At 37.4% G+C, this 12220-nt stretch overlaps 1 protein-coding gene across 1 annotated transcript in view; it reads right to left on the bottom strand.

Moving 5' to 3' along the window:
• Positions 1 to 12220, bottom strand: part of SPON1 (spondin 1) — a 188997-nt gene that overhangs the window by 127910 nt on the left and 48867 nt on the right. Inside the window, exons 4-5 of the mRNA XM_054635536.2 lie at positions 3962 to 4035; positions 3138 to 3260 (exon numbers count right to left, since the gene is read on the bottom strand). Coding sequence (XP_054491511.1) covers positions 3138 to 3260; positions 3962 to 4035 — 197 coding nt within the window. The remainder of the gene's footprint in view (positions 1 to 3137; positions 3261 to 3961; positions 4036 to 12220) is intronic.

Genomic DNA, 12220 nt, shown 5'->3' with positions numbered 1-12220 from the left:
GAATAAAACTTATAAAAATGTGACATCTTGTGACCTAGCCCTCTTCTGCTTCCATCTTGGAGCTATCCAGGCAGAGCCATGGCTGTGACTCTGGTACTGCCAGGTGTGGCCTTTGAAGGCACTCCAATAAATATCCACTTTATTCCCCTGAACTTCATCTAGCTTCTGTTCCAGCTCCTTAAGGCATCACAGCCAGTGACACTGATCGTAAAAGATTTTAAAATCACAGAAAATTCGTGGAGTTAGGCTTAGTAGGCCCTGGGAAAACGTTAAAGGTAGGCCCTGGGAAATGTTAGGCCTTGTATTTGCTAGATCGTGTGAAACTGCACCTGTGTAGTCAGTATATGATAAATGATATAATTGTTAGATGTGATTAGATATAATTGTTGTTAAAAGAATTATGAGAAACTATGTTAGGGGTTTGAGGGGGATCATGAGAAATCCATGCTTGGATGACATCAATGCATACAACAGAACAATATAAGTTTAATAATTAATATGTAAGTTATATAAATATAGAATATAAAACACGTTCGGCCTGAAACCATGGAAGGTCAGATTTGGGTTTGTGTACCCCTGACACCCAGAGCTCTTCAATAAAAGCACCTGCATATAATCATTCTGTGGTTATGTGTTCCTGAATGCTGACAATACCAAAGCTTTTTGAAAGAGAATAGTCCCTACAGAACAAAAATGTGTCACCAACAAGAGGAACCTGAGCACTTGGAAGTCTTCAGTCAGAAGGAGAAGGCATTGCTCCCTGTGCTCCAAAGCTTCTCTCCCTCCCTGTCCTGGCCAGGACAGGAACATCTGCTGCCTGTGCAATCGTGGCACAGCCTGTTCCACCCAACAGCCCTTCCCAAAGGCACTGGCTCTGCAGAGAAAGCTCCTGCCCAATGAGCTGCTCAAAGTCCTACCAAACCCACCCAAAACTGTTCACCAAACTCTGCTACATCTGCAAAGGTTTCACTCCTCACCTCAACCCATCCTTTTCTTGTGAGAACAAAGAGAAAACTTGGTATTTCCTAAGCTTTTTCCTCTCACCACCAAAAAACTCCTCTGCATGACACAAACTGAGCAGCAGGAGGCCAGAGCTGTTTTCACTCTCCAGGTCTTAAGGCAGCAAGCAGAACACTGACAGCTTTCCAGTGCTGTTATTTCACTTCATTCTTTTAGTTTTGAGTAGCTTCTCAATACACTTAAATGTGCATTTTTTAACAGGAAAATCAAGGTGCCATCACAACATGAGAATTTATCCTGTGACACATGTCATAGATGTGCTCATGCCATATCGTGATGATGAGGATATGGATTTCTGTTGTCAAAAATGGGTGATACCCAGAGAAAATAAATGCTTTGCTTTGCACAAAGTGCATGCTCTTTAGGGTTTTTTAAAGCAAATTGGGACATAAGGAAAAGATGTGCAATACAAAGTTTATTATCTGCTTTCTATTCCAACCTTACTGGTGGTACAAGAATAGAGCAAAATTTTTTATGTGGTAGCTTGCAAATAATTAGTGATTTACCACAGTCCACAATGAATACCATTGTATTTTCTTGTAATTACTGCACAAGGTCAACATTTTTAAGAATAATGCCAATGACTAGGTTTCCTTTTTGAGCATCACTATATTTGGACAAGATCTTTCCTTCAACTTTCAGAAATTTTAATGCAAAATCTTATTAGCTGTTATTGCTGTGATTAATCGTGTAAGTACCAAATGGTTATTTTTTTAGTTTTCCAGTTAAAGTAAAATATTGATTTAATTCTCCATTTTGTAACTGGGGAGAGATAGCAGGCAAATTATTACAACTTGCTTATTTTCCATCATGCAGCCATACCTTTCTTGAGTTCATCAACTTGGAAGAAAAAAAAAGGGAAAGAAGAAGAGGAAAAGGAAAAAAGAGAAAGAGAGAAAGAAAAAGAAAGAGAGAAACAAAGAGAAAGAGAAAGAGAAAAAAAGAAAAAGAAAGGAAAAGGAAAAAAAAAAGAAAAAAGCTACATTATCTTCCTAGCTTTCAGTCCTTTTCTCATGGCCTATTTCTAACCACCAGCTGAATCCATGCAAATAGTGCACATAAAGTTCACACTCAGCAGATATTTAAATCCTCCAGTAGCCTGAAAGAGCATTCCTGCAATTATTGCCTTTGCTTGTTTTATCTCCCCCGTATTATGCTGACCAATAGGATTTGAACAATGCTGTGCTTCAAACCTAACACAGGCAACATTGCTTAGGCTGTTAAAATTTGAGCTGATACAAACCATATTTGAGTTATATGAGGATATTCTGACACTGTGACAATAATAATATTTTTTTCAATCAACATAAAAAAGCCTCTATAATAAAGATCAGCCACAGAAAACATAACAGAGTTTAAAGACCTGTAAATATGACTCATATTCTTAATTACTTTCATGGCCTTTTTTCCCACATGCTGTGGAGTCAGTAATGAAAGACTAAATGCATAATACACAATTTTGTAAATTCAGCTTTTTACAGATACTTGGGTAACTGCAGAAAGCAAACTTGCAACAAAAATACTGATTCTGTAGTTCAGACACTTAAAAATCCAGAGAGGCCAAGTTCAGAAGGTGTTTTTTATCTGGGTATTCAACCAACAGAGAAAAAGAAGACAGAGTATTCTTAGATCTATATATACAATTAATATCATTGGGCAGCAAGATTCAAAACTCATCAAATTTAACTGAAATAATTCAAAATACTTTGAAGCAAAACAAACTAGGTAGATTGGCATGGTGAAAAATCAAAATGTTAGTGTGTTGCCTGTCCTTTGTGGACTTTTCCTTAAAATCTCCTCTCCTACCTCTACATTGTAAGCCATTCTAAGCTTTCAATCAGAAAAAAAAAAAAGAAAGGAACCTATCTCCCCACAAAGACATCTTGCAAATACAACTTCACACACATCTTAGCTCAAAATGTCAGGCAAATCAATAGAATGTGCAGGTAATGTACAGTGCAGAAAGACCCATTGATTTTCAATGCTGAGTGCCAGCAGGTTCCCATGCATGTCATCATTTACTCTGCTGAGCTGTAAATAAGTGATGCTGTGTCACACAACCTGCTCCAACCCTCCTCAGGGCCCCTGTGTGGTACAAGCAAAAGAGGGATACTCACGTGGAAAATCTTTGGGATGTGTTTTTTCTGACCAGTTTCCATAAAAAGTCAGCCTGTACTTGGCAGTACCACAGGCACAACAGTCTAAAATGGGTTTGTCAGTCACACCTTCCAAGGCTGAGTCTGAAAAAGCACCAAAGCACCCATTGAAAATGACTACAACTCCAAACCAGTGAGGACAGTGAAGCTGCCATAATAAATACCCCAGGAAATAAATCTGAGTTAAACATGGGTTTGGTTATTTTTAAATTTAGTTTTAAGTTTGCTGTTAGACTAAAGGACAAGCCTGAAATATCTGTACCATATTTATAAGTGGATGTGGTTTAAATCCACGATTGTGGTTTAAATCCACAATTTTCAATTAGAAGGCATTAATATTTCAGTTATCTTCAGATTCAAAGGGGGTTTGTTTCTGCTTTCTATCTGATAAGGACAAACCTTAGCTGATCTCAAAACACAATGGGCTTGAAATTTCTGAACAGACAAAGTAAATGAATTCTCCAGTGGGATGCAATAACCAGGTGCAACATTTAGGTTTAGGAAAGGATGAAATATCCCAGGATTCAATAACAGAGTGCCCTGGAAACCAATGGGCATCACACAAAGAGCAGGTAAAGAATTGCAAGTAGCACTTTAGGGGGAGGCAAGGAGGATTTTATGAGTTGGAGTATATGTGATAAGGATGAACATAACTGAATGGAAGAGCCCAAATCTCAGCCTGGATGAAATTGTCCAAGACCTCCAAATTTTAGTTTGAGACAATGTGTTAAAAGAAAAATGCAAAACACCATGAGGAGGTCAAAGAGACATTTTCTTTACCTTACCTTGTTCACAGATTTTTTTGGTGAGAGAGCCCTCATCTTGAAAATAAATTATGCGCTTCTGCACAATACTGGCTCTACAAAGGGGAGGAAAAAAAGTTTGAAATATGTTTATTTCTCAAAGAAAAAAGAAAATGAGTCATAAATGACTACTAAGATGTGGTTATACTTCCCTGTACTGACAATACAACATAGGATTCTAGATAAGATATTTTCTTTTCAACTTGCATTTTAATTTCATCACATTTTACAGAAACCTGAAATATATTTACCTCTAAAGAAGTGGTCATAGGCATACAGTGAGGACCTGTGCTCTTGAAATGCATGACAGACAACTGAGCATTCAATATTTTAATCAAATCTTGTATTAAAATACTGAAGTTGTATTCAATTTCAGTCAAAAAATAGCACAGCTATAGTGAGCAGCTGCTCATAGGAAATTACATGGCATTCTAAAGAGATAAGTACTTCTGATATATGACAGCAATTCAGTGCAAATATCATGTAAAACAGAAGTTAGGGAAAAAAGCTGGCATAAGGTAAAGTCTTTGAAAGCAATTCACAGGTTCCAAAAGACAAGCTGCTTTAAAATTAATTAAATCTGGAGTATTTTATTGAGGCTTATAGTTCAAACCAAATGTAAATTACTAAGCCTCGGTGCCTCAGTTGCTCAGTTGAGGGGGCTGGATATATTTAATGCCAAATAAACTTTAACTACCTTCTTGGACCATCTTTAACTATATCAATTTAATTCACATGTAAGCTTTATATTCTTTCCATAAGAAAACCAGATTTTGGTTAAATTCAAAGCCATTCTATGGACAGAGAGCCTTGCTCTGGGAGCTGGCACTCTTCCTTGTTTACCAGCATAAGTACACATTCTTCCAGCAACATTTTGTACCGTCACTTGTACAAAACACTCTAAACAGCAAGGGCCAATTTCTCGTCTTCGTTCAGTATTTGTCAAATAACTATCTTAATCTTTCTAGACCTACTCCTCACTCATGACAGGAGAAAAAGTGAGAAGGAAAATGAGACTGTATGTGCTTAGATGTGTTGCTGCAGTCATGTAACCCTCCTTTGACAACGTCCCACCCATAAAATTATCAAAAATAAAAGGCAGTTTTGTTGTGCTTTATTTGCCAAATGCAAAGCCAGCCTAGGAGAGGAAGGAATCCTTCTTTTCACCTTACAAAGCACCCAGGATAAAAACTGGGTTTTGCAAACCTTTTAAAGCTGCATCAACCTGGAAAGGGTGCAAAAAACTCTTAATCCTTTCTGAAGGAACCTTTTTCAGGGCTTCTTAGAAGAAATAAATGGGGGAGAAAAATGAAAGAAACACAACTGCCAGAGCTACTACTAGGAAGAATAAGAGCCCAATGGGCACCCTGTGACAGTGGCATGCTCCTTAATGTTCCCAGCCTTCAAACTGAAAGCCAAAGCCAAATTTAAAGACTTTTCGGATGCTACACTGCAAGGAGACAGAAAATGGGGACACAAGAAATGCTGTGCAGATACAAGGAAAACCTCTCACACCATCAGGATAATCACAGAGATTTAATCCTGGAATGGGCTGCCTAGACAATTTGTGCAACATCTGTCTCTGGAAATATTCAAAACTTGATCAGATCCATGTCTTGGCAACCTACTGAAGGAACAAGCAAACTGATGTTCAGCACCTACTTCAAGCAGGAGAATGGACTAAATGACTTCCAGAAGTCCTTTCCAATCGAAATTATTCCATTATCTTAATCCACACAAATACAAATGTCACAGACAACTTTCGTGAAAAATCCTTTCCTTGGGATTTTTCCTCCTGAGAAGCTGAGAGGCATCAGGAACAAAATGCAAACAATGATTATCTGCTGCTGTGGAATGCAACAGGTGCATCTGTGATTGGTCTCATGTGGTTGTTGGTAATTAATGGCCAATCACAGCCCAGCTGGCTTGGACACAGAGCCTGAGCCACAAACCTTTGTTATCATTGTTTTCTATTCTTAGCTAGCCTTCTGATGAAACCCTTTCTTCTATTCTTTTAGTATAGTTTTAATGTAATATATATGATAAAATATTAAATCAAGCCTTCTGAAATATGGAGTCAACATCCTCATCTCTTCCCTCATCCAAGAACCCCTGTGAACACCACCACATACAAAATCAGCTGTTTGATAAAGATCTCAATTCTGCAGGTAACAAAGGTATTATGGGTATTTGAGAAGCAGTTATTTTAGAAAAAAACCCAGAAAATAGAGAAAGATTGTTTGAAGCCTGAAGTGTACTTGTATTATTCTTTTTGCTGCAGTTAGCTTGTCACTGTAAAATGTCAAGGGAACAGTTCCTTTTCTAATAACAAAAGCTTCACAGCTTTCTAAACCACTGTCTCTTCAGCTGTATTTGAAACTATATGGTGAGCCAATCATTTAAATGGGAGGTTTTGGGCTGATTCCAAATGCACCAGGATGGGCACATTATATGGCTGCATAAATATCAAAAGCAGGCACAGAACTCTACTAATACTCAATTATAAATAATTTTAAAATATTAACTGTTTTAATAATCAGCTTCTAGACCGAACACAGACCAAAACATCTGCTCAGTGTATTTGCTAGCTTTTATAACCACTTTTTTTCCCTTTTTTTTTAAACATAATTTTTATTATTCCATAAAAGTTCTGATCTTTGGACTAAGGATTCTTTCCTTTGGCTTCAAGGCTTACAAAAACAGTTAAAAAAATGGAATGGTGAACTTCTAGAGAGAGGCAAGATAGCTTTTAAGAATTTACACAATGTATTAATCTGTTTAATTTACATAAATCCTTCCCATCACTTCAAATGTCCAGTGCAGTCTGAACTTCATGGGAAAGAAGCAATCCAATTGCTTTCCCTCTCATATTAACATATATAAGTGGATCTTCAATTTCTTGTTTTTCTTGTTGGCTTTTTTTCTCTCTGACTATCAGAAAATGATGGATAAAGGCAAAAGGAAATAAATTTGTCTTAAAAAAACTTGGTTTTTTCCCATTTTCTTCAAGGCGAGGCTTCTGGATTTGCCCTAAAGCTTTTCCATCTCTAAACTAAGGAGCAAAACTGTCAGGTACAGACATTTCTACACCTGACACCACCTGCTTTACTGAAGAAAACCAACCAAATGAACTGTCCAAAAAGTGTCATTATTTCTGTGTTTCAGTTCTCACATGAAGAGGAAAGAATATCTGGTTACTTCTGTAATGTTTGCTTTGGCAATGCCACTTTGGAATGTCCCTGTCCCGACTCGGTTTGGTCAGACAACATGAGAGGACAGTGGGAAAAAACTGCCTTGAAAGATCTCCATGGGATAAGAAATTCCCTCTGCAGCCTAGCTCCACATCAATTGTACCATCCTGCTGGGAAAAGCTCTGCCAAAGACACAAAACTTGCATTTGGGATATTAAGAAACAGGAAATGTCATAAACCATAAAAATTCAGGCCAGCCTTGGGAATGCTCTAGTTCATACCAGAAACAAGAGTCAGTTTGGGGTCCTTTCCTTCCCTTCCTTTTTCCATAGAAATAGCTTTAGGTTGTTTTCCTCACTCCCTTTTTCAAATCCTAGCATGAAAAGAAATTCTCTTATTTTAAATTACCTCTGTGGGTGTAGTGATATGACAAAAGTAAGGAAGAGGATTTGTAAGAATTGTTCCTATGACATTTTTTAGGCTTACATCAAAACCATTAAGTACAATATTAGAGTTACATTTGAATAAAAAGGTTTTGTCAAAGCTGGTGAGGATACTCCAAGTTTCACTTGGATGTTGAGAAATAATAATAATTTACTAAGCTGCAGATAAGACAATTTTCCTGCTCTATATTACCTATGAGTTAACCTTGATGTACTCTTCTAGCAATCAAAATTATTTTCTTTAATTATTCCATGCCTCACTGATTTAATTACAGCATAAGTTGTTTCCCACTCAGAAAGCTGCTAAGAACAATTAACAGGATGTTAAGTTTGTTTTCCTTTTTGGGTTTGTTGGTTATTTTTGGAGAGAAAGAATTTCTAAATATACCATTTACTTGAACACTAGAAAGTGATGTGAAAACCATGAATTTTCATCTGCTAGAATTTTGTTGATGCTACTGGGTTGTGTCATTCTAATGCATTATTTAGGATGTTCTGATTTTATTTCCTTCTATGTCTTAAAAATAAAAAAAGCCAGCCCTGTGTTTCTGACAAGCACTTACAAGGTCAGGGAAAGAACAAACACCCAGAAGTTTGCCAACAATATTTACTTCTTTTTCTAATATTTAGGAGATTTTATTAAAAAGAAATTCAAATTCCTCTGAAAGCCTGTACAACCCTTTAGCCAATAGATGTCCAGCAAGTTTTACACTGACAGTATATTTGACAATCACATTCTTCAAAACAATTTTAACTTAGGAAAGTGTGGTGGCTTAGCCAAGACAGGCTCCATCTCCACCAGAATCTGTCAGCTGCCATCACTGACAAGGGTCAACATTCTAAAAATTTGCAGCAAAATGTTTCTTATTTAAGGTATAACATAGAAGCTAAAACAAAAGATGCAATTTCTGTTGTCATTTTGTGGGGTTTGTTCATTAATTTGTTTTTAAGTGTGTTGTTAACATAGTTTAAATAAACCACCCAAACTTGATACTTGATGTTGGATAAAACACAGTAAAATTAACATGAAGTTCACCAGTGTTGCCATAATTCCACATTTACATCCCTGCACAGGATGAGGATCTTTTCTCCACTAGATTAGCCCCATGCAAAACAATCAAACATGATCACTTCTCAAAATTTCACTATATAAATACACAACAGAGTATCCTTCTCCAACTTTACTTTTTCAACTTTTAACACGTACTGTCAGAGAATACAACTCAGAGAAGCATCACAGCCAAGAGCAAAGGACTCTAAAGGTTTTCTTACAAATTTCCTCTTGCTCCCAAATCCTTTTGGTGTCTTCATGTCCCACTCAGGGCTGCCACCACACACCCACAGGAGCTTCAGGACTAATTTGGCCATCATATTCAATATGTGAATGTAACACAGCAAAAAGCTCTGGGGAACACCACAGCTGCACATGCTGCTGTCTTATATTTTCCCTCAGAAAATCTCTCTGATCTTTGCTTGAATGACCACAGGACATAAATATTAAATGAAAATCTTCGGGATAAGAAGTTGTACGGACACAGTAATTTCTGACAGGAATGCTACACCTGCTACTTGCAAAAATAAAAAGGAAAAAGAAACTAAAACAAAAAAGCAACATCACTTAAAGCCCATTGCTGTTCATGGGCTATATCTTCACCAGGGATTTTGATAGTCCCCACTTTTTGCAGCAATCTCTATGAATTTCAGAGCTAAGCATTTCAGGATGTAATTAGAGCAGACTGGATAGGACTGAGTGTTTGGAGGATGGATTTATCTTGTTATTCTAAGTAGTGCTTTTGTATTGAAGATGGAAACAATCTACCAAAGGTGGGACTATAGGATTTTTTTCAAGCTAGTAAGCCCAAAGTCCTATTACCTGAAAACTCAGCTAACTAATGCAAAGCACCTGTGTGCTAACTAACAAATCCTAAAAACAAAAGGAAAAATAAAGCAAAATAAAAACCACTTATCAAGCTGCAATTTATTTCTTCCTAAGGTCTCTGCAACCTTTATAACACTCACTCACTTGCACAGGGAACTGAAATACTTCATTTCTTTGGGTGTTCAGACCATGCCCCTTTTGCCAGCCTGTTTCACCTGATATAGCAGGGTGGGGAAGAAATCCAACCATACAGGAAAAGGCCACATCTCAAACCCTCACATCTGTTCCTTCACCTGTTCCCAGGTTCCCTATCTCACTTGAGGTCACTGCTTATATAATAATAATAATAATAATAATAATAATAATAATAATAATAATAATAATAATAATAATAATAATAATAGTTATTATTATTTTTCCATGTTGCACAGCCCATGAGGCCAGCTGAGACAGAGTAAAAGCATTTTTTCCCTTTTAGAGCATTGCTTTTAATCTCTATAATCCACTCACATTCTCCTCCCCACTTGAATCACCTTCTCCTGCACCAGGCTGGGGCAGTAAAAAAAGAACCATCACTTTTTTAATATATTTTTAAAAAAACCCCAAAAGCAAAATTTAAGCATGACCATGAGTGACCAGTTAATGAAGCCAGAAAAAAAATTCCAAAACTTTAGAAAAAATGATTCTAAATTTTTAATATTTATAAAGCATGAAGTAAAAGAATTTGAAGATAAAACAAAAAATAAGAGCTGTCATTCTCCTACTATTTTTTTAAAAGCTGTCAACTAGCAATATATTGAAATTATGCTTAAATGAGTAAATTATTTGCTTGCACAGAAAAAAATTTATTTGTCAAAAGCAATATCCTAACAAAGCCCATCCATTCATCAAATACTGATCAGTGGATAGTCAGTAGCAGGAATCTAGATTGGAATAAAGTATTTGATGTTTTCAAATCTGAATAAAAAATCTTCATTTGAATTAACAGGAGCCTGAAGGTGAACTCCACAATTAATGGAACAAATTAACACCCACTGAAACAAAGACAATTTAATATTAAAATGCTTAATCCTGCTTCTTAAAAGAGACCTTACTGTTATGAATGTATTTCCCTGAGGAAGTTTTTGATGCAATGTCTTTAGCACTCGAGGTTGAGTGGAGCTGGAGCCATCAGAAGAGACTTGTCAGTTCTTTAGTGCAGCCCAGACACAGATCTCATCTGTCAAGAATTAATGCCTGATCTCCTCTACCTGGGCTGTTCTGAGCTCTCTCTGACAGCTGGGGCTGCTCAGCCTACTGAGCATTCAGCCACATCATGCCAGCAGGCGCTGGGTGTTCGTGCTGAAAGACAGGGGTACAGGGAAATGAAAGAAAATAAAGGACCTATAACAGAGTTGTTATTGGTAACTCTTCCATTTCCCTTGTTCTGAAGGGGCACTACATTGGGAAGATGGCAAATTCAAATATATATCATATATTGGGAAGATGGCAAATTCAAATTATATTCAAGAAATAGCTGAAAAACCACCCTGCTTATGAAACACATAATTATGAAACACAGATCAAATTAATCCATTCAATTCTTCCACATTATGAGGGTTGTTTCCAGCAAGTTTCTCCATTGTTTAACACCTGCTCCTGGCTAAGAACAGTGTGAGAGCACTGCCTCCAGCTCACACAAACGTTCTCCTTGCCAAAATTCCCTGCAGCAGGCATTTGCAGCAAACATTGCTGCCAGACTTTGGCACATAGATTTTTGGAGATTGCAATGGCAGGGAACTTGCACATCAGGGTCTGTGGTCTTCCCACTTCAGCCCTAAAAATGCCAAAATCATACAACCTTCTCATGTCTCATTAGCTGCCAACACCAGTGGCACTGGCTGCACTTTGGCTACAGCAGAGCAAAGAAAATGACGGAGAAAGAGGAATTGCTCAACACATGCAAATCAGAAAAATACTCTCAGGGATAAGGAAACAGCAGTGTTGAAGGGTACAGAAACTGATTAGGAAATGGATCAAAAATTGTCCAAGATGTGCACAGGAAGGGTGAGAACCAAACCCAGCCATATCTCCTTTCTGCAGCACTGCATTGCCAGACTGTGGGTGTGATTATAATGAAATTATAAATATCAACCCCGCAAATCACTCTGGGGTAATGAAACTCCTCGGAAGATTGTAGTTCCTTTTCATGGTGATTTTATGCATTTTCTACACAACAACATGCAGCAGCAGGGGGAGGAAACAAACCCTACAGGCTCAAGAAGCTTTTTGCCTCAGTGGGGTTCCTGAAGTCTCGTTGATCCGGATAAAGGTCAGCATTTCATAGAGGAAGTGATTACAACTGTGCTTAGAGGAGCAGGGATTAAGCAAAAGATCCAGGCTCTGTATCTCCCTCAATCACAGGGACAGGGAGAGCACATGAATAAGACTATTAAAGGAGCATTGTGAACAGTAGCAAGCAGTAATGACAGGGATTAGAATGATAAATCACCCTTTATATTGAGAAGCAGGCATAGACAAGGTACTGGAATTCATCCCTACCACATTTTATGGAACAAAAGTGCAGTTAATGAGATTCTTAACTTCATTAAAAACTCCAAGAGGGAGATGTTTTAATGTGGATAATTGAGAGACACCAAGTGTGATTAGAGATACAGGAGGAAATAGAGATTTCATTGTTCAGAACTTGTGGAGAAAAGCCAGGATGCTCCTTCAGGCACCTGTATGG

Source organism: Agelaius phoeniceus, chromosome 6 (assembly GCF_051311805.1).
Source record: "Agelaius phoeniceus isolate bAgePho1 chromosome 6, bAgePho1.hap1, whole genome shotgun sequence".
Lineage (NCBI taxonomy): Eukaryota > Metazoa > Chordata > Aves > Passeriformes > Icteridae > Agelaius > Agelaius phoeniceus.
This window is presented reverse-complemented; position numbering and strand designations above follow the sequence as displayed.